This window comes from Myodes glareolus, chromosome 9 (genome assembly GCF_982192425.1).
Source record: "Myodes glareolus chromosome 9, mMyoGla1.1, whole genome shotgun sequence".
Lineage (NCBI taxonomy): Eukaryota > Metazoa > Chordata > Mammalia > Rodentia > Cricetidae > Myodes > Myodes glareolus.
This window is the reverse complement of record NC_142034.1, coordinates 44262875-44289277: the sequence shown is the minus strand read 5'-3', so window position 1 is coordinate 44289277 and position 26403 is coordinate 44262875. Positions and strand designations below refer to the sequence as shown.

General features: G+C 52.6%; 1 protein-coding gene across 3 annotated transcripts in view; it reads right to left on the bottom strand.

The window, feature by feature from the left end:
* Ksr1 (kinase suppressor of ras 1) overlaps nt 1–26403 on the bottom strand; it is a 133213-nt gene that overhangs the window by 14987 nt on the left and 91823 nt on the right. For 2 of the 3 annotated variants that reach the window (XM_085695462.2, XM_085695463.2), the window contains exons 3-12: nt 18461–18608; nt 15887–16313; nt 14185–14189; nt 12050–12110; nt 9682–9765; nt 8450–8511; nt 8249–8355; nt 4752–4917; nt 2657–2698; nt 611–659 (exon numbers count right to left, since the gene is read on the bottom strand). In XM_085695462.2, the coding sequence (XP_085551588.1) occupies nt 611–659; nt 2657–2698; nt 4752–4917; nt 8249–8355; nt 8450–8511; nt 9682–9765; nt 12050–12110; nt 14185–14189; nt 15887–16313; nt 18461–18608 (1151 nt within the window). The remainder of the gene's footprint in view (nt 1–610; nt 660–2656; nt 2699–4751; nt 4918–8248; nt 8356–8449; nt 8512–9681; nt 9766–12049; nt 12111–14184; nt 14190–15886; nt 16314–18460; nt 18609–26403) is intronic. The other variant, XM_085695465.2, reaches the window with a different exon arrangement.

Sequence of the window (26403 nt, the reverse complement as noted above, 5' to 3'; positions counted from 1 at the left end):
AAGTCTCTCTCTGTTCACCTATATTTCCTGCTGGGCCACGAGTCTGCTGCTGTTGTACACACAGCCCCATACAGGGCTCACAGTACAGATAGGAGGCAAATCAAACCCCAGGCTCCAAGGATGAATCAGCCCCGTCCCCCACCAGGCTGGCCCAGAACCAGAGGGTCAGATATGTAGGGATGGGTTGGGAAGGTCAGATATGTAGGGGTGGGTTGGGGGTGGCTGGGGAGGGTCAGATACGTAGGGGTGGGTTGGGGAGGGTCAGATATGTAGGGGTGGTTGGGGAGGGTCAGATATGTAGGGGTGGTTGGGGAGGGTCAGATATGTAGGGGTGGTTAGGGAGGGTCAGATATGTAGGGGTGGTTGGGGAGGGTCAGATATGTAGGGGTGGTTGGGGAGGTGGTTGGGGAGGGTCAGATATGTAGGGGTGGTTGGGGAGGGTCAGATATGTAGGGGTGGTTAGGGAGGGTCAGATATGTAGGGGTGGTTAGGGAGGTCAGATATGTAGGGGTGGTTGGGGAGGGTCAGATATGTAGGGGTGGGTTGGGAGGTGGTTGGGGAGGATCAGATATGTAGGGGTAGGTTGGGAGGTGGCTGGGGAGGGTCATACCGTGTGCTGTCCGCTGTGCTGGAGAGCGGGGCTGCCTGAGCTGAAATGTCTGTGGGAGAGAACAGGAGCCAAGTGTGAGCATGCTTTTCTTCATCCCCAAAGACGAGCACACAGTGACACCCACCCCTTCTCTTCTGAGCTGTCACCTCTCCTCAGGCCGCTTCCACCAGGATCAGCTCATGTTTTGCAAGCTGACACAAACTCAGTCTCTACAGCCTTTGGTCTACATGGCTGCCCCAGGCAGAGGCTCTCGGTGAGTGACTCTAGAGACCCCAACAATTAATACCACTGCTGTGGGCTCAAATGTGGCGAAAGCTAACACTGCTGCCCCCACAGAGGGTCCTTCTGGAAGAAAGCAGGGCTGGCTGTCATTTTTCAAAGTAGGGACACCCTTTGCCTAGCTAGAGGTCGGGCTGGCAGCTACGCAGCACTGATAACATCTGTGGCACCCAGCGCCTGGTGTAGCTGCTGGTCCCCACTCTGAGAGGGAGTAGTTGCTGTCACAGCACTGAGCAAGAAGAGGAAATCCAGTCTGTGCACCAAGAGGCTCCAGACTGACAACTAAGGCTGGCCCTAGAACCCTAGGTGGCCCAGCTGTAGCACGAAGACCCACTTCTAGGGCACCAGAAATAGACATGCCCCCTCCCGAGCAGAACAAAGTGCCACGTGAAGAGCGGTGGCAGAGAGCAGAGCTCTCCTCTCTCAACAAAGAGAATCAGGAAGTGGCAACAGCTCAAGCTATCAGAGGCCCCTTTCCTACCCTGGACAAAGACCTTCCCCCTCAGCCCTCCGCTAGTCTCCTTTGCTGGAAGGGCTTCCCCACTGCTGTCAGAGAAACCAGACTCAGACAGAAGCTGTGGCCTTCTTACGGGGAGATGCACACATGAACGCAAGAACCTGGGCAGTGCTGGGGTCCACGGGCCTCGGAAGCATCTGCTATGACCTCTCCAGCCACCTCCATATTGCCTCCAGACTGTCAGACCAGCATATTCACACATGCTCAGGACACTCCGGAAGCTACACATATCTTGGGTGAGGTGCGGGGATAGGGGTGGGGGCAAATGTCTGGGAAGCCTTACACCTGCCCTTGAAAGAGTGTACCGTGCACTCTGTTCTCCTGTGTTCTTGTTTCAATTAGTACACGGAGCCCTCTCCCCACCTGCAGGGCACAGCAGGCCACTCGGCAAGAAATGCTGTGGTTCTCCAGTCGGGGGGACACTAGTGTAGAGCTGGTAACTTTGTCTACAAAGGCTCTGGGAGGTGGGGGAATCACACAAAAGGGGTGCACTCAAAACCCCTGGCAGCCTGCACACACACCTGAACAGAATTAAGGGGATAACAGTTACCCAATGCTCCAACTCGATTCTTCAAGGGAGCTGATCCGGAGAATAGAAAAGCCTGGAATAACCAAAATACTGGGGCTTCCAGTCTTGGCAAGTCAGAGAAAAGACTATTAGAGTTGTCTAAAGTGCACAGGCCCACAGTGTTGGGTACTTCCAGCAGGAGGAGAAAAGCACAGATCTTATACAGCCTCGAATGGGGAGGAGTATGGGCAAATAGAGAAGTGTGCAAAATAGTTTTTGTAGAGGGAATCCAAAGGTTGCCTTACTAAGTGGAAATTTTTCCTTCAAGCAATGAGGTAGTTCCATTGAATGCCAGCAGGTGGCACTGTGTGCTAAGGCTGGGAAAGGCAAAGCCAGCCGAGGGAAGACGATGGTGCCTGTATTGCAAAATTAGCTTTCAGGAAGCATCAGCAAGCAGACCCCACCCCTCATTCTGCAAACCCAAGTTCTGTCCCCATCCTTCTGTCACTTCTGGGCAGAGTGACCTTGAACCAGTTCCCTGCAGTCTCTGTGAGGGGTTGCACAGGACAGACTCCAGGGTCCCATCCAGCAAGGTACTGCCCACATTGGGGGTTCACACCTCCAGGACGTCTCTCCCTCTGGCCCAGCTGCAGTGGGCTCAAGCGCATGGGAGAATGCACCAGGCGGGACAGACAGAGGGTCACAGCAAGGGGCAGTGAGCGGACCCATGCAGAGGACTCACCTGGGAAGATAAACTGCTGTCTGTGATGAATGAAGCAGGCAGCTTAAAACAGAAGAGGAGGTGAGTCACACGGTGCGAAGGCAGTGCAGGGCATGGGGGTGCATGGATTTGGGGGAGGGCAGGTGCTGGTTATTGGCTTAGGTGGCTCTGCCCCAGGGGCTCTGGTGAGCAAAGGTGAAGCCATGCAGGAAAAAGGAACCGAACTAGAAAAGAATCAGGTGTGGTGAGCCCAGGAGCGGAGGGGCTGCACTTGAGATGGGGCAAGGGACCAACCATCTCAGCGGTCGCCCTGCTGAACAGCTGTGGCCAGTGAGCACTGGGAAAAGCTACAGCCAATTTTGTTCTAGAGAATGCACATGAGCCAGGATGGAGGATGGAGAGCAGTGGCTTTGATGACGTCCAGCAGTGTGTGCAGAACGGCCTCCCTCCCTTCAGTCTACCTGACCCAGAAGCACCCTGACCTCGCTGCTTGAGCGCTGGGTCCTCCCAGTGCTGGGATTCTCGATAGGGGACCCTCACTCATTTTCTGTTTCTGAGATGCTTGCTCTCTTGCCTGGGCTAGTTTCCCACACACGGGCTCCATTCTCCGGCTATGTATGGCCAGTCTAGCAAGAAGTTGGGACTCTAGGTGAGTCTAATCTTGACTCTCCGTGAGAAGGTGGTCAGCCCCGCAGTGCCTTACTGTAAGTAGGGGAATACACAAGCTCGCCCAGGCTTTTCTAGGAGGCTCCTGGACAGCACAGGGCAGGGAGGTGGTGGGTGGGGTTCAAGGTCCTTCCCTGCGGGCCCATCCCAGCCCCCCAGGGATTTGCTCATGAGTTCACTAAGATCATGGAGAGGGTAAGGCTTCTGTGCAGGGACAATGGGGGCCCATTTCCCTTTGGGTCATCTGTCCCTTGTCTTTTCAAACCAGTGCTTCTTAGAAAAACCCAAAGTAGAAGGTTTAGCAAGAGACTTGTTCAGAGAGTAAAGGCAGAACAGAACTGAAAAGGAAGCTAATCCAGGGGGCACTGCTCAGCCGCAGGGAGGGACGAAGTGTGGGACAGACTGTTAAGAGCACTCCAGCTATGAGCATTAAGACAGGCACAAGAACAAACGACAGAAGAGTCTGACCCTTCGGCCCCTCACCACCCCGAAAAGTCCTGAAGTCCCCGGTGGGCCCAGAGGCTGCTCGGCCAGCTGCTGGCTATGGTCAGGTCAGTGTGGGTACCTCTAGCCAGAGGAGGGGTGAGGAGCGTGGTGGCGCTCTGTCTTTTTGGGTTTATAATGTCAGGAACTAGCGACAGGGGGCTGACCTGGACCCCGTGGGTTACGGCAAACAGGGGCATCAGAGCTGCGGCTTTCCCTTAGGACTGCAAACTGGGTAAGCCCAGGGCCGAAACAGAACAGCAGAGCTGCCCTTGCCAAGAATGCCAAGACAACAGTCCCACGGGGGTGAGTGGGCTTTGCTGTGCTCCCTGGAGACAGGGCAGCCCAGTGGAACTGAGGGCTAGAAAGGAGGTGACCCTGACTTCGTCCTGCAGTCCCTGGGCACTGCATCTGAGGGCAGCTGGGCTCAGCTCTGTCCCTCCGGAGTTGTCCCAGGACTCACTGTCTTTACTTGTTCAGTGGGGACCACCTCATTCTAATTCCCCAGGGTCTCTGGGTGGCACCTGAAGGAATATGAGGTCTTGTCTGAGTAGCCAGCCCCAATCAAAGAACTATATATGCCACAGAGGCCCAATGCCCTTTTGTAGGTTTTTCTGCTCCATACTGTGCCTGTCACATCACCCTTGAACTCAGAAGTCACCCCTGAGAGAGGGAGAGGCTGGACAGGAGCCACCACAAGCACAGGCAAGCAGCCTGGGGTTATCCCAAGAACCCAGGCTCTGTGTTAGACGGACTTGGGTCTGACCCTCGCCCTACCACTGTACAATGCAGGGTCGGTCACTCCTCCTTTCTCAAGTCCAGCAAACTCATCTATAATAAGAAGGGTATTATTAACAGCAACAATCCCACGTTCAACAAATGCTCCACAGACACAGCTCTCAGGGGACACCGGGAGAGGGTCTGAGGCCACCCCTAAGAATCCAGAATAAACCCAGAGGTGCGGTACCTGGGAAGCTGAACCTGCTGTCCCGCTGGCCAGGTGAGGGGTTGGGGGGCGTGGTGGCACTGGAGGGGTTAGATGAGGTCAGGAAGGGCGCCGGTGATGAGGGTGTGGAGGACGTGGTGGAGGATGGGTTGCTGCTGGAGTCCAGGTTCATGGCTGGAGGATGCTCCTGCAGGACCAGAGATGCCGGGCTGGGCAGGGCTGCAAGTTCAGCTCAGCCACTGCCAACCTGCTGAAGATTTCCCTTTCTCCTCGCTCCTTCCACTTCTATGGGTGGAGGTCAGGCCAAGAGATCCTTGGGGTCCTGTTCTGTAGTCCCAAGGTTTTCTGGGACTAATCTATGATGAAAAGACACCTGGAGACCCTCCCCTAAAGGATTCCTGTGCATCTTTCTTACTGCACTTCCTACTTCCTCTGGAAGTCCATCTAAGCCCTAGCTGGAACTACGTGTGTTCTTCCTCTTTATCCTTCCATAGCGCCCAGCATTCTACATCCAGGTCCCTTAACACACACCTCGTCAGCTTTAGACAGTCGAGTTCGGCTTCCTGACGACCACCTCTCCCACCCCAGCACCCGCCTGGCTCTGAACTAGAAACCCAGCTTCTTAATGAATTGGATCCACATTCTGACCAATATTTTTTCAGTTTCTGCTATGTGCTGGGGGATAACAAGGCACAGAGTCTACAGTTTTGTGATCTTATTCTAAAAGGACAAGGAGAACTCGCAAAACTCCACAAGAGGCAACAGCTTGGGCCAGTGTTGCCTGCCATCTTGCAGGGTTAAGAAGTCCAGGACTGGGGACGGGGGATATGGCTCAGCTGGTGTGGCGCTTGCCTAACACACAAAGCCCTGATTTTGTTCCTGGTACTGCAAAAAGTGGGCATAGTGGAACAGGCCTGCAATCCCAGCACTCAGGAGGCAGAGGCAGGAGGATCCCAAGTCCAAAGTCAGTCTTAGCGACAAAGTGAGTTTGAGACCAGTCTGGGGATACATGAGACCTTGTATCAAAAAAAAGAAAGGGGGATGGGGTGGGTGGGGAAAATTCAGAGCTAGAAGAAAGTTTCTGAGAGAGGCTCCAAGAACTGACTGACTGGATCATCACACACTGCCGCTTCAATACCTGTCTTGCAAAAGGCAGGTGACAGCTCAAACCTTGGACAGGTGTGGTTTCTAGTCAGAATGAAACAGCTTCTGGATTTTAAAGACATCTGAGTATCATTTGCACATGCACATATGTGAACATGTTTTTACACGTGTGTGGAGGTCAGAGGCTGAGACACTAGATATCACTTCCCACCTTGTTTTCCGAGGCAGTGTCCTTCACGGATCTGACCGGACTGCTGATTAGCAAGGATCCTCCTGTCTCCATTTGTCAGGTACTTAGGATCACAGGTGCACCGCTATGCCTGGCTTTTTGTTGTTTCATATTGAGATAGGGTCTCCCTACATAGTCCTGGCTGGCTTGAAACGTGCTGGGCAGACTAGGCTGGTCATGAACTCACAGGGATCCGCCTGCCTCTGCCTCCTGGGTGCTGGGATTAAAGGTGTGAGCTCTATGGCTCTCATGCCTGGCTTTGCCCAGGTCCTAAGCGATCATGCTATGGACTGAGCCATCTCTCCAGCCCCAGAGACATTTAGTTTATTAATTACCCTCTACCTATGGGAGGGGAATTTCTAATTAGGATGAATTAAAGCAGGGCTTTCTTAGTTGTGTTGATAAGGACCAGACTCACACCAGATTCTGGTCAGTATCTATGAGTCTGGGCTATGCCCTTTAGGACAGAGTGGGGTTGATGGCTTGTAGCTCGGGGCCTGGGCACCCAGGGAACCGGGAATCAGGGGGTGCATTCTACAAAGGAAGCCAGTGTGGCAGGAGTGGGGGAAGCTCAGGCTCAGCTTTTCTGCCTGCAGCGTTGTGCAGTAGGATCAGGTATGAAGCAGGCTGCCTGAGATTCCTACCAGGGTTCTACCACTTCTTAGCTGGGTGGCTTTGGGCAACTTCCTTGACCTCTCTGAGCTTCCATTTCCTTGGTCACACATCATGACTTATGCCAGTGCACTGCTGTGTGGATTTGTAGCAAAACGAAAGCCAGGCATACAGTACACAGTAGATGTCTAATGTTTGCCCATTTGACCTGCTATCTTGGACCAAACAGTGCTTGGGATCATGTTTTGAGACTTAACCAAGCTAAAAGGCCTAAAGGCCAAAAGGCCCAAGAGGGGTCTAGGAGCACTTTGGGTTAGGTGGATTGCAGATCTGGTCCAATACCTTTACTTCCTAGGGCAGAAAGAAAAGCCTTAGACAAAACAGGGTCCAACCTGTTAGCGCCACGTATAACAAGCTTCTCTCTTGCAAGACCTGAGGCTGGGAGTGGCCAGTGTACCCTGAAGCTCACAGAGCGGAGTTGGCCTGGCCCGCCAGGATGGCTGGCCTGACTCTCATTCTTTCTGTCCCCACTCCAAGGCTGCAGACCCCTCCCCCACCCCCAGTCCCCAGCCTCTCTGCACCTGTGTGACTCTGACACACTTCTGACCTGAGCTGCGGTGTCACCCAAGGACAGGTCGCAGCGGCCGCACCACAGGCACGCACTCAGTGACCCCCCCCCCCCCCACAGACGCTTCTGACTGTCTAGCATGTGCAGGGGACAAAGTGGATGTAACGGATGTGTGGGAGGGAACAGCACTGCCTGGATATCTGGGGACATCTGTGAAAACGGGACTGGGGCGGAGGGAGGGGTGGCTAAAGAAGGAGTGGGAGAGGAATGAGACAGGTACTCTTGCCCCAGCAATAGGGGCCCCATCCTCATGTCTGTGCATGACGTCTGTGCGTGATGCACTGTTATCCTGCTCCAGACAATCCGTGAGGGAAGCTCAGAGGGGTCGAGCCACTCATTTAAGGTCACTGAAGCACAAAAGGGAATGGCGGAGACTCACGGCCAGGGCTGACGACCCGTGGGACTGTGTTCCCCTGAAAGACAGTATGTTGAAGTCCAGCCCCCCGTAGTGCTATTGGGGAGCTGCTCAGACCATGAGGATGGGGTCTTCATAAACAGGGTCACTGCCCATATCAGAGAGGCCAGGGCAGCTTGCTGGGCTCTTCCATTATGTGAAGACACAGTGAGGGACCACGAGGAATGGGTTCTGGGGAACCCGGGCCTCAGTTTCTCCTGTAACACGGAGCATGTACATGCCCCTCAGAACTAGGTTTTGGGCACACAGTAGGTACACACACTAGGAAAGGCCAGCTCACAAATGCCAGGGGTAGGGGTCATGAGAATCACCACATACAACTCCAACATGAACAGACCACGCCTGGGATGTGGCTAAGTCAGGATCCCTGGTGCACCCCAACCCTGTCTGTGCCACAGATTTTAGATTGTGGCATGGTGTCCCACTTCTCCAGAAAGCCTGATGAGGGGGTGCTTTGTGAAGGGAATCCAGGGCTGGGGGTGGCGGTGCTCCTTGACGCAAGTGCAGGCCCCAGGGCACTGCCAGCTTACCTTCTTTGTCAGGGCCTTGGGAAGGGTTCCAAAATGGGGCTCTGACGTTCTGTCCACTGGGTTGTTGATGTCCGAGGGGACAGACTCTGTCCTCCGGAGCCTGGCTACTGTTTGGAGAGGAGGGAATCCGTTAGCAGGAACAGATACCACCGAGATGCACCCGATTCCTGGAAGTGGGAGAGGGCAAGAGCAGGCACTCACGTGGGAGGAAGGATATTCTGCAGGCGGGGGCTTCCTTCGTGCACCTGTTGTGACATTTCAACCTGCAAAGGGGGAAAATCAGCACATAAGGGGTGCCCAGAATTACCCAGATGACCCCGACACAACCTCAGTTTCCCCAAAGCTCTCAACAAGTGTTAGCTTCAAGGTGTGGGGGCATCCTGTGTGCCACAGCCACTGTCTTCTATGTCCCCACAAACCCCTCCCCTGCTTTTTAAGGGGAACTTTCTTCACTTCCAAAAGCTCGGGAAAATCTGACCTTAAAGAAACATTCCAGAGGCCACCAGCAGCAGCGGGGGCCCTGAAGCTCCCAAGGGTGTCCTCATTCAGGCATGGGCCAGTCTGATGGGCAGTCCCCAGTCAGGAATGGGGAGAGCTGGGTTTCCCTTTGGGACTAGCCAATTGGTCCCACAAGTCTCAATGTCCCTACTAACAAAATGGGCCATGGGGCAGTTATACCACACAGGACAGTGTGTGGCTCAGGGGCTGCCATGCGCTGGCCACACCTGCATGGGAGCTGAGGATCTCATTTATAGCCAAATGATCAGTTTGCTCAGAGGTCAGGGAGTACTCAGGATACAGTTCATCATGAGACCTGGGCCTCCATCCTGATGACAGCTCAGGAGTAGCCACTCGTGGGAGCTCAGACAGGCTGAGCAGATCAGCTCCCCCGATATCTAAATGGTAAACACGAAGCCCAGGAAGGGCAAGTGCCCTACTCCATGGCACACAGCAACATCAGGGAAACCCCAGGCCACCCTCTGTGAGGTGTGTGGGCAACCAGACGGCAGATGCCAGACCGATGGCCCTCACTGATCCCACTCACGTCCCTTCCCACTGGAAGCCACGCAATGACACAGCAAAGCTGAGTTGGCATAAAATCTCCACCTCTCCTCACTCTGCCCAGGCACAGGCCAACTCTGCGGCCGCTGCCTGTCCCTCTAGCCCGTCTCTCAACTTCAGAGCTCCTCCTAGATCCCAGAGAGTCCTCGCTTTCTTCCTGGCCTTCAAATTCTTTCTTCACTCAACCTTGGAAACTTCTTTTGCTTTTCAAAACCCACTGCAGATATCCCTTTCTTCCAGGAGTGCCTTACTTCGCCCTTCGCACAGGAGTGCCTAGTGGCACTGAGCAGCTGGCTAGGGAGATCCTTTGAGTCTGACCTGACAGGAGGCTGTTACAAGGGACAGGCGCCCGCTCCCCCCCTCGCCAGCACCTGCAGTGTTTGCACTTCACTCCAAACATCATGCTCTTCTGGCACACGTTGCAGACCTGCGACAACCACGACTTTGTGGAGAACCTGTAGGGGCAGAAACGTGTGGAGATCAGAGCCTGACCTCTGGAGGGGTCCCATGCATGGGGGGGGGGGTCACAGCTTCCCCCAGGCATCGGATTTTCCAGCTGCTGTCAGTGTCCTAAAGCTTGTCTGGCCACCAGCATCGAGTGTGGCCCCAGCAATCAAAGCACCCGGTGTGCACGCCCCTCGGAGCCAGCGATTCCAGTCTTTGGCAGTTCCTGGGATGAGATGTCACGTGACCCGTGGACACCGCGCTGCTGCAGCCATATACCACAGTGAGGCTGGAAATACCATGTCCACCAGCAGGGGTCCACAGTGCCACCCTCCACACAGAGGAACACATGCAGTTCTTTCCACACACGTGTGCAACCACCTTCAAATCTCAGTATCAGATGACCGAACTAAGTCGAATAGGACATGATGCCACTGCTATGAAGGTCAAGCACAGGAAAAGGCCATCTGTGATGACAGACTTGGACAGCAATGGCAGGTAGCAGCATAGTCAGCCGGGAAGAGCCAAAGATGACTCTCGGGGTGCCGGACCACTCTTCATCTTCATCGCGCGCACACAGGGGGCACAGCTATGAACTCCTATGTATGTCTGGCTCTCTGTAACTCACGTGGACTTAAAGAGGGGAATAAAGCAAAGCACAGAGCTGTAATATGTGCAGTTCTGTGTGAGCAAGGAAACAGAACACACCACACACATACATACACACACACACACACACACACACACACACACACACGCTTGCCTGTGTAAATCACCCCCAGATGGGTACATGACCTATCTGCAGGCACACTGAGAAGCCGAGGCAAGAGTGGCAGGGACTCTCCTCTCTACCCCTTGAAACCTCTTCAATTTTAAGCATATGTACTTTCAGTCTAAAATCTGCCTAAACAAAAACAAAAACAAACCAGTAGACAGACTAGAAAGGAGAAGAGGGACTTAAGGGGAGTGGTGGCCTTCAGCACAAAAGCACAAGGCCAGCCCAGGGAAACACAGCCAGCCCTTTCAATTTTGGAGGAACGCGCTTTTTGAAAACACAGTACATCATAGTAACAGCAGAATGACTGGCGACAGTGTTTGTGGAGTGGTTTGTAACACACCCACTAACATTAGCTCACTTGAGGATTTCAACCACCTCCAAGAATTAGGCGGGTCCGGGAATCTTGAAAACCAACTCAGAGAGGTGGGCGATGGTCTATTCTAGCTGTGTGTGCCCAGAGCCTCTTCCCTGAGACAGAGAGGTGGGCGATGGTCTATTCTAGCCGTGTGTGCACAGAGCCTCTTCCCTGAGATAGCGGCTGAGGGATTCTGGTGTGGGCAAGACTCCAAGCAGAGGTCCCTGTGTACGGGGGCTCAGGCTGTGATCCTGTGGCAGTGACCTCAGATGCACTGCTCAACTCTTGGGAGCTAGAACTCCCCCTTGGGTGAGAACTTGAGGCCAGCATCAGCACAGCTGGAAAATAGCCCACAGTTTCCAAGGAAACCACAGGCCCTAGCAAGTTGCAGTGCCCTTGAGACCCTGACAGTGTCTTCTGTTGTGATTAGAATAGACTTTAGCAGGGACAACCAGAGCATGGGTAACCCAAGGCACTATCCGGCAATCCATCCAGAACTCTGTGGCCAGCACACTCCAGTCTCACAAGCACTGAGGCCAGACCTCTGGAGGGTCCTTGCACAGGTCTCCAGCGGCCCTCTCTTAAATGAACAAACATCAATCCCTGGGATTGTGAAAATTCAGATTATTGCTGGGTGAGATGGTGCACACATTTAATCCCAGCAGTTGTGAGGCAGAGGCCTCACAGAGGATCTCTGTGAGTCTGAGGCTAGCCTGGTCTACACAGCCAGTCCAGGCCAGCAAGAGCCATACAGTAAAATCCTGTCTTAAAAAAAAATTCTAATGGTGAGACAGAGAGGCATATGGGTAGGCTCTGGAAACATGGATTCTCATAAGCTCCACAGAGGACCCTGACTGACGGCATGACACGGAGGCAAACATGGAGGAAGCTTGGGGTTTCTCCCCATGACTGTGGCCCTATTTCTCTCCAACCCGGAGAAGGTAGGAGAGTGCTTTCCCTCAGCAGGATGAGAACAAGACCCAAGGAGGTACAGGTGAGGGACCAAGAGGTGTCTGATTAATAAGTCAAGAGTTTAAGGTGGGTGTGAGTCTTTTTACCACAAGACAAGCAGGTAAGCCAGAGGCAAAGGGCGGCCAGAACAGACCCAACAATGCCCTGTGGAGCCCAGGTCAGCTCTGTACTTCCCCACAGCTGAACCTACCTGTGTGTCACTGAGAGCCCGATATCCCTGCGTACCAGCTGTGGGGATCCATGAGGGAGATCTGTGGGGGAAGGAAGCCAGGTCGGGTGAATGAGGAGGCTCTATGGGGCTGGCTCAGAGATCACAGGCTAGATGGGGCATGGCGCTCTGTTGTACAACATGGAAAGGCCTCACTGAACCAACATCCATCAAGGCGGGATGGGCCAGACCCAGCCAGACAAGGAGAACAGGGATCACCCTCACGCTGGATCACTCACAGGTCTATTTATGACGGGTCTGCTGGGGAGGCAGCCGGAATGCAAAGGCAAGGGGAGTTCATATGCATGCCAGCCTCTTGTCCCGTCATGGGCATCTACCTTTAGGGCTCAATTTTGGCTAATTCTGGTTAAACAGGTGGAAACCTGACCTCAGCGGAGGGCACAGGGCTGGTCAGCCACGCTACTCCACCGCACCCTTCCAGCCAGCCACACTCTGGAGACAGGCCTTGCTGAGCTGGTGAAGAGCAAGCGGAGGGTGTGGTTCTTCTGGGCCATCCCTTGCTCCTCTTTCTCTGCCAGGGAGAACCACAGGCTTGGAGGGTCTCCTCTGCTTACCTTCTGCGGGCCCCCTGGGGGCTCCCTTTCCTGACATGGGTTCCTCTAAGAGCAGGCATCCCAGTGTTTATGGCAAGGCTGGCTTTGCAGGGGAACAGCAGCTGGATACTGTCTATCACCCATAGCCTATTCTCTGAGCCCGCCCCCAAAAGATTCAGGGACCCAGGACTCCTCAGTGCTGACCAGCAGACTATTGTGGGTTTTGTCCTTGACAGACAGGGCCTGGATTTTTATCCAACGTATCAAAGGTCTCCATAATCCAGAAAAGTCAGGAGCACAGTGCTCAGGTGACAAATGTCCCTTGAGTCAGCACCCCGCCCCCCAGGGTAGCTACTGCCCCTCTCTCCTGGTGTCCCTTGAGTTAGCACCCCTCCCCCAGGGTAGCTACTGCCCTCTCTCCTAATGTTGGTTCACACAGCTGGTACTCCCAACACACTGGCTCATCTAAGGCCACGCACCATCGATTCAAGAGCACAAGGAGGGTGTGAGTCCTCCCTTACACACCAAAGAACTGTAACCGTGACAAAAGGTCCTTGGCCACCCACAACCCTGTCACCTGCAGCTCTCTGGCACATCCCCAAGAGGCTGCTGCCCCTCAACTTCCTCTTAGGGTCATCCCACTCCAGTCAGTGGTCAAGGCCACTACTCTGAGAGCCGGGAGCTGCCAGCTACAGAGAAACAACGGGAAAGCGGGAGAGCAGGCATCATGTCGGCCACAAGGACGCAACCATGTGTGTCAGGGAGCCCTGATCTGGACCTGAGAGCCCTACAGCCTCACTGCTGTGGTCCCAACACCACTACAGCTACAGGAGAACGAGTAGTGATGGCCGGGACTATCTGAGGCTCGGAGGTGTGGGCTCTGGTAACAGCCCTGGAGAGAGAAAAGCAGGTACCCCTCTCTCCTTACCCGTGCCTTCCTGGGACCTTGCAGCAGCTTCCTCAAGGACTGTCACTGCCTGCCAAGGCCTGCTTGCCCTCTCTCCGGGGCCTCACCCAGCCACTGTTATCAGCTGGCTAGCAGGAAAACAAATCACCACTTCACTTAGAAAACCCCAGACACTGCTGCTTCTCTCTCAGAGCACCCAAGGCAGACCCAGGAGGCCAGGCTGACCCCTCTGCAGTTTGTAAGTCTGTGTGAGGGCCTGAGCTGCCCCGGGAATGACTGTCTCCTAGAGAGGGGAGTCCTGAGATCTTGGCAGGGCGCTAGGCGGATGACGTCTCCTAGCCAGAACACAGCTTTCTCAGGCAGCTCAGAAGAAAGGAGTAGGCACAGGGGTGACTACCGCAATGGTAAGGTGGAGACAGACTTGGTACAGGGCTCATGTGCACCGAGTGAGACACTTTCAAAGTCTCTACTTCCCATGGGCTGCGCTAAGGCCAGGCTGTCATTTTGCGGAGTGGTTGCCAGCAATTCTGCTTCTGCACTACGGAACAGCCAGCCAATGGGGCTAAGGTGGGGGCCAGAGAAATCCACCCTAGCCAGGGAGAGCGACTCGAACACGACGGCCGGTGGTAGAAGGGATGAAAATGAAGTGTTCTTACCAAACCTGGAGAGACAAAAAGGAGAACAAGGGGGTGACGTCAGCACATTGGCTCAGCCTGTGCCTGGAAAACTACCTGGTGATAGACTAGGTCAAGGGCTGGATGAGGGTCAGAGACCTGGCTCCATGTAAGCCCTGCTAGCCACCCAGCAAGGCAAAGTTACAGTTAACCCTTTTTCACCATTAAGGGAACAGTAGCTTCTTCGGTCATGTGACCCATGGGGTTGGGTGCCCAAGGTCCAGGAAGAGGTGGGTGGGTTGGTGTGTTAGAGAGGCCGGGAACTGGGGAGCAGAGCAGGGACTCAGCCGTGCAGAGCCAAGAGGTGGATTCCAGGAAGGGTCAAGTAGGAACATGCTCTGAGCAGGCCTGCCTTCTCCGCTGGAACTCCCCCTCCCAAAGGAGGCAGGGGGCTAGGAACTTCCTGTTGCCCTCGGAGTTCACCAGGGAGCCTCTGTCAGGGCTGAATCAGGTGGCTGGGTCTGAGGGGAATGGACTCAGAATCCTGAGGTCTGAAGGCAGTGTGCCTGGCTTGAGGATCTGCTCCCTGTGTGAACATGGCACAAAGCCACTGCTCTTCCCAGATAAATGAGAAACAAGGCCATCGGCTTCAGGCCACCGCAAGGTCCTCTCCTGTACTCTACAGCTGCACCTGGTGACGTCGGGGCCTCGCTACACAGCTGGATGGGGAGGGGGGAAGACAGGGATTTTTCTAGGTTTCTGCTCCATGGTCAACAATGCAAAGCCATCTCAGCTACTCAGGGTCTGACATGTACTGGGCCCAAGATAGGCTGTACGTGAGCCTAAAAGTAAGAGGGTCATCAAGGCCCTGGGAACCCAAGGAAAGGAGTGTCATGTCACAGAAAAAAAGGGTAATAAGAAAAAGAACCCCTGAAAACCAGCAAAACCCACAACTATCTAAACACCCCCGGGAAGGAACACACCGACTAAGTTATATGCTAGCATGCCCACCCCCGGGAAGGGACACACCGACTAAGTTATATGCTGGCATGCCACAAGCAGGGTTTAGGTCAGGTTGCTTTCATTATTGTGGATATTGGTAGTGGCAGTGAGGAGACAGGGACACTTTTTATAGTGTACCTCTACAGAGACCTACACGAGCCACCACGCTCCTGCCTTTGGGCCACGTGTAAATGCTATTTAAAGAGCTGCTATACTGTACTGTTAAGAATAAGGATGAGAGAAAAACTGCAGGCACACACATTTTTCTCCCAGGTGTTTTTTATGTGTGCTGGAGATGGAAGTGTTCTATCACGAAAGCCCATCCCCAGCTCTTTCCCAATATTTTCCGTCCTTCAATGGTGGATCCTCAGATGCAACCCATGAACACGGGGAAGGAACTCTATATAATTGTCAGTACACAACATCTAGAATTCTCTTTAGTCTGTCAGTGACCAGCAATGTTCTAGACAGGAGCTGTTCTGCTAGCCTACGAGAATCAAGTCTTTGGTGTTTTAAGCACTGGAGATACAGGGCCGGTTTGTTACTGTGGCCTAGTTTAGCCTATCCTGATGGATACAAGGCACCATTTTATATATTTCTGTATGTATGGAAAGAGATCTGTTGGGATTCGGTCCAGCTGCACCAAAGGGATGGCCACCTATTTTTTCTCCACATTTCTGTGTTGGTTGACTTTTATCAGTCCTTTGTATGAAGCTAAGAGGAAGTCAGAGGGCAAAAGTACCTCATTGGGGAGACTTCATCGATTCGGTTTCCAAGCTGGGATTCATGCGATTTGCTCCGCGTGAGTGTGGGGAAGTTGGGCAGTAGCTGGAAGACCTTGCGGCTCGGCGGAGGGGGTGTCCTTGGTGGCTTCAGCTTGGTGTGCCGTCGTAGTTGGGGTGTGGTAGGGGGTGTGATGAAGCTGTGCAGGGCCCGGGGGGTCAGCCGGCCGCTGGCGTGCAAGGGAATACAGGTGTCCGAGAGGCCCTCACTGAGGCCAGGAACTGGAGAGTCCGAGCCAGGCAGGGCTGACACGGAGATGGACCGCGGGCCCTGAGTGCTGGCACCCACTCGGCCCAGCGTGGAGAGCATGTCCACCGAAGGCCCCGAACTGCTTTCCCGCTGTGCATCTGCTGAACTCCAACCAGAGTCCTCTTTGTGCTCCCCTCCTGTGGGCCAAGGGGTCAGTCAGAAACACAAGGGACGAGGGTGCCACTACTATCGAAAGTGTGGCACTTTGGCTGAGGTGACACTGTTCCTCAGCGGGAGCAGCTCTGCTCCCAGCTCTGGCTTCTCAGGGACTCCTGTGCACCCACCAGCGCCTTCCATGGTGCTCAACTGACACAAGGGGGGGGAATGCTGGGACACCCACCCAAGAGTGGGACATCAGAAAAGGAAGAGGTACAGATCCTGTAGAAAGCTGAGGTATTGAGGAAGGGAAAATTCTGCTGTAGGCCATTAGCTGGGTGGGGATGGGAGGGGACACACACCTGTGATCCCACTATTCAGGGAGATAAAGGTGGAAGGATCAGAAGTTCAAGGGCATCCTTGACTATGTGAGTGAGTTCAAGGTCAGTCTAGGCTACAAGAGACCCTGTTTCAAAAACCGAAAAGGAGAAAAGAAAGAAGTCTTCAAACATCAGCTGGGTGTGGTGGTATATGCCTGTCAGAGACCCTGCTTACAGGGTAAGACCTCGTCTCAAAAACAAAGCAAAGCAAAACAAACATTAAACAAAAGCCAAGAATTCAGCCAGGCTTGGTGGCACACGTCTGTACCACAGCACTCAGGGAGCTGACATCAGAGGATGGTGAGCTCACGGCCAACACAGACCACATAGGAAGAAAAGACCAGAGACCAAGAGGGGAAATAACAGCAACATTTCCCATCCTCCACAGCCTAACACTGAAAAGCATACCCGACCTTTAGTGACCCTTGAGTTTACTTTGCCTTCACACAATCCTACCAGGGGGCAGCTATTCCCTTATTGTGCAGAAGAGGAACTGAGGCACAGGACGTCTGAGCTCTCACCAGGTCCTGATGGGTGCAGGCAAGATGCTCTGGTGGCTTGCGACCCTGGTGACCAGTGAAGTCATGTGCAACAACGGGCGACTCAGGGCCTATTATAGGAATGCCGTGTCCCGGCTCAGTGGACCTCGGACATATCTAGCACCACACACACTCAGGTTCTATCACCACGTAAGCCCTGCCCTTTGGGGGACAAAACAAATCAGCTGGGCGTGGTGATGCACTTGGGAGACAGAAAGGCGGATCTCCGTGAGTCTGAGGCTAGCCTGGTCTACACAGGGATTCTAGGCCAGCCAGCACTATACAATAAGATCCGGTCTTAAATTTTTTTAAATTCTTTAAAATATATATATTATTATAATATTAATATTATAATATATTATATATATATATATATATATATATATATATATATATATATATATATATAATAGGGCTGGAGAGATGGCTTGGCAGTAAAGAAGACTGGCTGCTCTTTCAGAGGCCCTGAGTTCAATTCCTAGCCACCACATGGTTGCTCACCACCAACTGTAATGAGAGCTGGTGCCCTCTTCTGGCCTGTGGGCATACATGCAGACAGAACACTATACACAAGAAACAACTCTTTTTAAAAAAAATAATAAAGCCAGGTGCCTCCCTTTTCAGCCTCAGGGGGACAGAGATGAAGCGGGCAGCTCAGATCTTTTAAACCTTTAAACAAGGCCTGCTCCCATTCATTAGCTCATTTCAGTGCCTTCTCTGGGTGGCGGTGGGAACGAACTGTTTCCAAGGGAGGACATAAAATGTCTGTGAATAATCCCTGGAGAGATTGTGGTAATGGTCAGATTATGCACAGCCTGGGACGGCCCCAGCACACACCCGAAGAAGAAGCTGCACAGTTTCTCATAACTATGCTGGGCTCAGGCTACTGTGATAGCAGAGAGGCCGGAGCAGCCCACAAGGACAGGAGCGGAGGGAGGCTGGAATGCAGGAAGCTAGCGGAGGGGTTGGAGCAACACAGATGCCTTCCTGTGTGTGGGGGAGGCCTGTCCTGAAAGCCAACTAGGATTCCTAACAATGGCTGACGCTTCCTAGGTCAGACTGGCCAGAGCAACTGGGCTCCAAGGCCCTGGAGACTCTGAGAGAGCTCCCTCAGGGCTAAGCCCTACCATACTACTTTCTCAATAGTCACACCAAAGCTGCCTCAGAAACCCTGAAGTCCCATCTCCCGGGGGGGGGGGGGGGGGCTGGCCAGGCCTGGGAGCACCAGCAGGAACAGAGGCCTGGGGCAGGGAAGCCAGCCTTTCTTACCCAGGCCGGTCACCTTCCGAAGGCAGGTGAGAGCTTGCTGTAGCCGGCTACATTCCTCAGCGCTGGCCCCCCAGCGCCGCAGCATCTCCTTCGCCTTAGACTCGTCCATCTCCAGCAAGGCATCCAGTGTTAGCTCTTGGGGAATCTCCTGGGGGCACAGAAGGGACAGGAAGAAAAGCTGGGGGAGCTGTGAGGGAGTTTCAGCCCGCTGCTCTGCAGGACAGGCCTCCCAGCTGAGTGGCAGGAGCCAGCTGCTGGCTGCGCCCCTGACTAGAAGCCACCATTTGTCAGGGACACAAGCAGAACTCTCCGCCCTCAGTCTCCCAGAGACAGCAGCTGGAGTGCCACCTTTGGGCTGGGGCTAAGGGGAGGAAGAAAGCACCAGAAAGGTCTGGATGGGGACTCGCCACCTCTCCCCCTCTCTCTTAATTCTTTAGTACAGAAAAGTTGGCAATTGTGACACCTTTGGTAGCCCTTCCCAACTTGATTGTGTCTGGATCATACAAGAGAGATCCCCGACCAAACTGCCTTGAACAAGGATATTACAATGAAAAGAGCCCTTGCTAGAAACTGCAGAGACACTCGCTGACTTCCATTTAAGTCAAAGTAGGTAGGTTGGACCAGCTATGGGCCTGTCTACTAGTCCCATCTGTTTGAGAGGCTGAAGCAGGAGGATCCTAAATTCAAAGCCTGCCTGGATTAGAAAGGGAATTCAAGGCCAGTTAAGACAACTTAGTGAGACTGTGAAGGCTGAGGATGTAGGTCAGTTTGGCAGAGTGCTTGCCTGCCATGCACAAAGCCCTGGGTTCTCACCCCGGCACCGCACCAACCAGGCCTGGTGGCACATGTCTACAATTCCAGGTCTTTTTTTGGGGGGGGTGGGGGTGGGGGGATGGAGGAGGTTTCGAGGCAGGGTTTCTCTGTAGCTTTGTAGCCTGTCCTGGAACTACTAGCTCTTATAGACCAGGCTGACCTCGAACTCACAGAGATCTACCTGCCTCTGCCTCTAGAGTGCTGGGATTAAAGGCGTGTACCACCACCAGCTGGGCATATAATTCTAGCTTTTAGGAGGTAGGGGCAGAAGGATCACAAACTCAAGGTCATCCTTGCCTACTAGGAAGTCTGAGGCCAGGCTGGGTTACATAAGACTGTCTTAAAAGGGGGGGGGGTGGGGCTGGGGAAGCAGGGCTGGACATGTAGCTCAGTGGTAGAGTATTTGCAGATCACTGGCTCATATTACATCTAGAGAATGAGCCTCAAAGGGCTACACTTGCTGGACAAAATCCCTTGGGGGGGCACCCCAAGATGGATCCCACCACATCTATGTGGCTAAGTTTCATTCTTGGATCCCATGAGGTGGCAGGAGAGTGGTCATTTGATTTCTACATGTATGCTGTGCTTTGCCCATATCTGCAGATGACACACAGTCTCCTCGGGGGGTGAAGGGAAAAGTGGCTAGATGAGACTGTTGTGCTGTCTGGACTGAGAGAGAGGGTCTCATGCTATAGACCAGGCTGGCTTTGACCTCACAAAGATCTACCTGCCACTGTTGCCCAAGTGCTGAGATTAAAGGTGTGTAGCACTATGCCGGGTTTCTGGTTTTGTTTTTTAAATATTAATTTTTATTTTCTGCGTGTTTTGACTGCACGTATGTCTGTGCACCACTTATGAGCAGTGCCCACAGAAATAAGAAGAGGACACTGGATCCCCCAAAATTGCAGTTACAGACAAATGTGAGCTGCTGGGTGCTGAGAATTGAACCTGGGTCCTCTGGAAAAGCAGCCAGCGCTCTTAGCCAGTGAGCCATCTCTGCATCACCCTTAGGAGAGTTTTAAGACGACCCTGTGAGCTTTACCTCCCGGTGCCATTCCTGACTACATTATATGTCAGCCCTTCAAAAGCAAGGTTTTCTCTGGTTAACCTGAGGAAGTCGATTTAAGAACTCATGTAGACCCTGGAGATGGATGGTCACCTGGTCACCTGAGAAGGAATCCGGGAGGCCTCTCTAGTGACCTGTAGATCATTGACGCCCAGCGAGAAATCAGAAACTCAGATCTGAATGACATTCCCCAAACGCAATGCTTTGGCTAGGTAATTTTTTTAAAGACTTTTAAAAAATATTTATTTATTTATTATGTATACAATATTCTTGTCTGTGCGTCTGCCTGCAGGCCAGAAGAGGGCATCAGATATCATTTCAGATGGTTGTGAGCCACCATGTGGTTGCTGGGAATTAACTGCTGAGCCATCTCTCCAGCCCCTTGGTTAGGTAATTTGATGGAAATGAATTAAAAGGCCTCAGAAGCAGGCTCAGAATCCAGGGCCCTCTCACCTGGTCTTGCTTAGCTGCATTGGCCACCACCACCTCTGTCCCACCTAAAATCCCACCACAGAAAAGGTGACCAGGGACAGAAGGCACCGACCTTCCTCTCCTCTGCAAGGTGATGCTGGTCCCTTTTGCTCACTTAAATTCCAGAAAGTATCATTTCACATGCAGCTGCTTTTCTGCTCAGACCATTCACTGCCCTAACTGTGAGCAAGGGCCTCTCAAAACTGCCCACGCCCCTCCCTCTGCAGAAACAGCAGGCAACTTTAGGATCTTGTGGCCACTGGGGACAATTGGATGGCATCTCTGTGTGTAATATGTTCTTGTGGGTTTTGTTTGTTTTGTTTTGTTTTTATCCCATTTCACCTTTGCCAGTTTATTCCAAGGGACTGGGAAAGGGCAGAGGGGAAATTTTCTTCTGTCCCTAAAGTCACCTAAAGAAATTGGATTCTGCCACCAACCTAAATATACTTGGAATGGATCCTTTCCCACAAAGCTTCTGGAAAAGAGGCTAGCTAGCCTGGCTGACATATTATTTGGCTTTGTAAGAGCCTATGCAAGGAGGGTTGCAACACTGGTCGGGGGCTGGGCCATCCTCTTCCTCCCCTTACAGAGCTGTGAACTTATGCACAAGTGGAACCTCAGGCTGCTAACTGGGACCCGGCATTAGCAAACTCATACAGAGCATGAACACTGAGTTAGACTTATCTCAAAGTTGGACCTTTCCTCCCACCCACAGACAGACAGACAGACAGACACACACACACACACACACACACACACACACTCTCTCTCTCTCTCCTCTCACCCCCCCTTTCTCTGAGGTGTATTGGGGGGACGGGGGTTGAGTAAATAAGCAATTATTGTGAACTAAGGTACAAACAAGTACCGGGAGCCCGTAACCAGCTACACGACTGGACTGGCCATCTGCATCTTCATTGTCTTTCTCGGCCTCCTTGATGCCTTGTAAGACTCACGTTCCCCGGAACTGGGTTGGTCGCATATCCCACAGCTTAAGTTGAGAAAGCGGAAAGTGATTTTTCAAGGGCTCTAAGGGCAACCTGTATCTAGTTTCTGTGTTTTCTTGAGACAGGGCTTACACTGTATCTCAGCCGATACTCATTTTATAGCTCAGGGTGGCTTCCCAGCTCTAGGTGACCCTCCAGCTTCAGATTCCCAAGTGCTGGGCTACAGGCCTGTACCACTACACCCAATTCAAATTTTATTTCAAAAGACTGATTTCACTGTCAGGGCATCTACAGTGCTGCGAATCTTAGACTCAAGTGTCAAACTGATCTGCTTAAGTTCATGTGGGCCACGCCCCTCCTCCCACAGCACCTGAGGCAGGTACATGTGCCTCAGCAGTGGTTTCTCCACTTCCAGGACTCTGGCAAGACTCGCAACACTGTTTACAACAATCCCCACCACAGTGAGAAAGAAACATATGATACCAAGAAATATCACCACCGCTGGTCGGGCAAACTCTTGGCTGTCAGAAATCCTTCCAGCCCATCACAGGAAAACCCACAGGAAACCGCTGCCAAGAGCAGTGGGGGGAGGAGTGATTAAAAACGGGTTCCCACACGGGAGCTTTGCCCCCTGCCCGCCAGCCTTCCTTTGTTTCCCCAGCAACTGTTCTTCAGCGTAGTGCAGCTTGGGCATCCTTCCCCTTCATTCTGCCATGGAAAGAAGCCTGACCAAACTGCTGTGACAGGGACAGGTGACCTTTGCCTCCCCACAACTGCACCCAGTCAACAGCTGGGTGGGACACAGCACACACCTGTAATCCCAGTTCGGAACGACATACAAGAGGATCTTAAATTTGAGGTCAGTTGAACCAAAAGACAGCTACACAAAGCAACGTTCTACCTTGGATGGGACGTCCTCAGTCAGTCACCCACAGACACCCATGCATGGCTACACACCCACAGGCACGCCCACTGTCAAGAACGCTGACTCAGCAGCTTCGGGGAAGATAAGTGACATGGTGGCCGTGATGGAGTCAGGCACAGGAACCCCAACCTCCAGCCCGACTAGAAAGCTAATAGGAAGGGCTCTTTTTCTTTCATTTTTATCCCCCTTTCATCAACCATGCCCTTCTAATTTCTCAAACAAAATAATTATGTTCATTACGACCTTCTATTTGCCAGTATGATACGCCCACCACCTTGTGTGTGCTATCTCCATTTGAGCCAACTCAAGAAGTCCAATACACTCGGTCCACAAATTAAAGTTTGAAGAGTTCACATGACTTATGTGGCAGCCTGTCAGAAGCCAGAGCTCCTGTCACTGTCCCACACTGCCGACTGCTAACCTGGAACTTAGAAGTTCCCATCTCAGGCAGAAGGTTACTTCAAAACAGCCTATGTTCCAACATAACCACCCAGTAACATGGAAGGTCCTTTGTTCTTTATCCAAGCAAATTAACTTTCCTGGAAAGTAAAAATAATATGCTCAAATCCCTTTCCCTAATACATAAAAAAATGTAAAAAGAAAAAAAGGATTGTTTTCTAGCTTCAAATTTAGCTATAAAGAAAGTGTCTCACTGCTCCGAACAAGGCAGAAGTATGGCCTTTCCCTTGCCCCTACTCTTCAGGATTTGATTCAAATCAGCGCTAAAAAATGGGCGAGGTCAAAGTGGGGCAGCAGGGGTGCAGGAGAAGCCCCCATTAGAACCCCATCTGCTGGAGCCGTCCCCGCCCCCCAGCATGGGCCACTCAAGTGTTTCCACCTGGTTTCTAGGGATGTGAACATACATGCTCACAACGGGACTGCCTGGCACTCCATCGACACCAGCCTGCTGCCATCATTCTTGAGTGACAGTTCTTTTTACCACTTACATCTCCTTGGCAAGGGAACTTGGGGAGAGGCAGCCCCAGTCCCCAGAAGTTGCCGTGATGGAACTGTCTCTGTACTTATCTTTTTATGAGAAGATGTTTTCTGCCACAAAAGGGAAGGCTAACTAGAACCCCACCCACTGCTCTCAGTATTATCGGGATGGAGAAAGCCAGGAAAGGCACCAGAACTTCTGGTATTAAAAAATAAAAATAAAATCAAAACGGGTCTAGGCTTGGTATGCTATGCCTATTATCCAAAATTTGGGAGGCTAAGGCACGGGGGGGACAGCAGTTTGAATCAGATATGGCTACAGAATAAGTTTGAGGCTGCATGGGCTGCATAAGACCCTTGGTTTTTTTGTTTGGTTTGGTTTGGTTTGGTTTGATTAAATAATTTACTTTTATTTTATGTTCATTGGTGTTGCGTTCCCTGGAACTGGAATCACAGAGAGTTGTGAGCCACCATGTGGGTGCTGGGAATTGAACTCGGGTCTCTGGAAGAGCAGTCAGTACTCTGAACCTGGGCCATCTCTCCAGCCCTCATTTGTTTGTTTTTAAACAGTAATGGCAATCTGAATTATCTTTGAATGGTTGTTTTTACTTGGTGGCATCTACCAGATGCGTTGGTGGACACAGAGCCTGGGGCCTGAGGATGGAGGTTGCTGGAAGAATGTGATCCTTCCCAGCAGGGGATCTGACCAGTGACCTCTAAAGCCTTCGTTCCGCTGGCACATGAGGCCTGTCACATAGCAGTGGGCACTCTGGGTGGTCAGGCTATCTCAATGAGCCACCCACCCTGCGCATAAAGCATGGGGTTTTCCCACTCTTATGACCAATTTGGGACCTAACGTTAATCAAGAAGAGAAGTTCTGCCGGGCAGTGGTGGCACACGTCTTTAATCCCAGTACTTGGGAGGCAGAGGCAGGCAGATCTCTGTGAGTTCGAAGCCAGCCTGTGCTACAAGAGTTAGTTCCAGCACAGGCTCCAAAACTACAGAGAAACCCTGTCGTGAAAAACCTTTAAAAAAAAAAAAAAGGAAGAAGAGAAGTTCCATGAGGCAGGCATGCTTGAATCAGGGGGACTGAGAGAAGAAAGGGAAGTACTTGGGACTGCCCAACCGCCTCAGTGAGATGAGTGTTCCCGAGTGAGCGCACTGCCTGGGAGTGGTCCTGGTATTACACCTCAAACAAAACAACTCAAAGCCTCCAGACCTGGCACACAGATGTGTTTCTCCCACCCACCAAGCCAGGCACAGCACAGGGGAGTATGCGTAAGGAAACAAAATCAAACCAGCCATTCCATGTGTGCGAGAGAACCAGAAACAGGTGAGGGGTCAGCCTGCCTCCTGCTGAGGGGAGCTCACCCCCTGGCTGCCCACCTACCCAGAGGCCTGTAGAAGATGGTCATTTAAATACTAAGAGTGTCTGCCCCCTCCTGTCATGCCCTGGAGAGCTAGAGAAGGGAGGGAGGCTGGCAAGCCACACCGGTTCTGAAACTGCTGCTCACTCCAGCTGCTGGGCCAGAATCAATGTGTTAACTAGAAGCTGAGAGAAGCCATATGCCCAGCCATGGATCAACATGTGGAGCATGAGTAGGGCACCAGGAACACGGCCTCCTTGGCTCTGCCATTTTCCCTCAAACCATGACTTATGTTTTCCAGTGAGTGACATTAAGTTATCCTTTCTGGCAATATGAGGAAACAGGGCCAGTTGCAAACTGAGGTCATCCCAGCCCGTGACAATTAAGCCACGCTGTTAACAGGAGCCTGTTAGTCTCTTGTTCTCTGTAGCTGAAGGCAGGGGAGGGTTTGGTCGAATATGCCCCCGCCCCCAGTCTCCAGCAGCTGGCAATGGCTGGGGTCACAGGTCACACTGAGTATCAGATGGTATCCTGGGACTTACCAGCAGCCACGGGGCAGCCTGGGTCTATACTTAGAAACTGTGTCGGCTGCCACAGGGAGCCATCCACACACATGTGGTCCAGGAAGAGAACAGTGGTTAGGCCAGAGGCCATTTTGCCTGGCATGGGCCAAATACACACAAACACTCTGTAACTCCAGCCAAAACTGAGGAGGCAGTCGGAGTGAGGGCCTAGTTAGGGAGAGCTCTTAGCGGTGGGGATAAAGCAGCAGCAAGGAGCTCCCAGGAGGCCTCTTCCCACCCCTTTTTCAGCTCCTCAGCAACACATGCCAGTTTCTTCCCTGGTATTTTCCACCACTGCTTGGTACAGCTGTGACTCTGAATTGTACCGGTGCCACTGTCCGGCGTCGGTGCCAATAACCTGCCTCATAGCAATGACCCAGCCCCACTTCCCCACATGGGCAGAGAAAGGCTCCTCCAACTTTGCCAAGGCTCTCCCACCCATCCCAATATCAACATGTAAATGAGTAGGTGTGGCCATGTTCAAATGACACCCAGGGACACTCAAACTTGAATTTTATATCATTTTCATCTGTCACAAAATATTTTGTGTCCCCCCACCAGTTAGAAGAAAAACATTCTTCATTCTTTAAACAATGGTGGGCTACATTTGGCTTGTGGGGTGGGTTTACTCCATAAATACTTGCCAGCTATGACGGGCTTCATCTTCCAGAGTCCCTGGGCGTCATTGTCCCTCCCTTCCTGCTTCCCCTTGTACTAGCATCCCTGGCCCCACCCCAGCGCACAACATCAGTAGGAAGGGGTCACCCAGGCCAGGCTTCAGGCCAGGCCCACACCTGTCACTCAAAACCCAGCCCGCGCTCATCAGTACCCATGTCATCGGCCCCAGTTTCCAGAAAC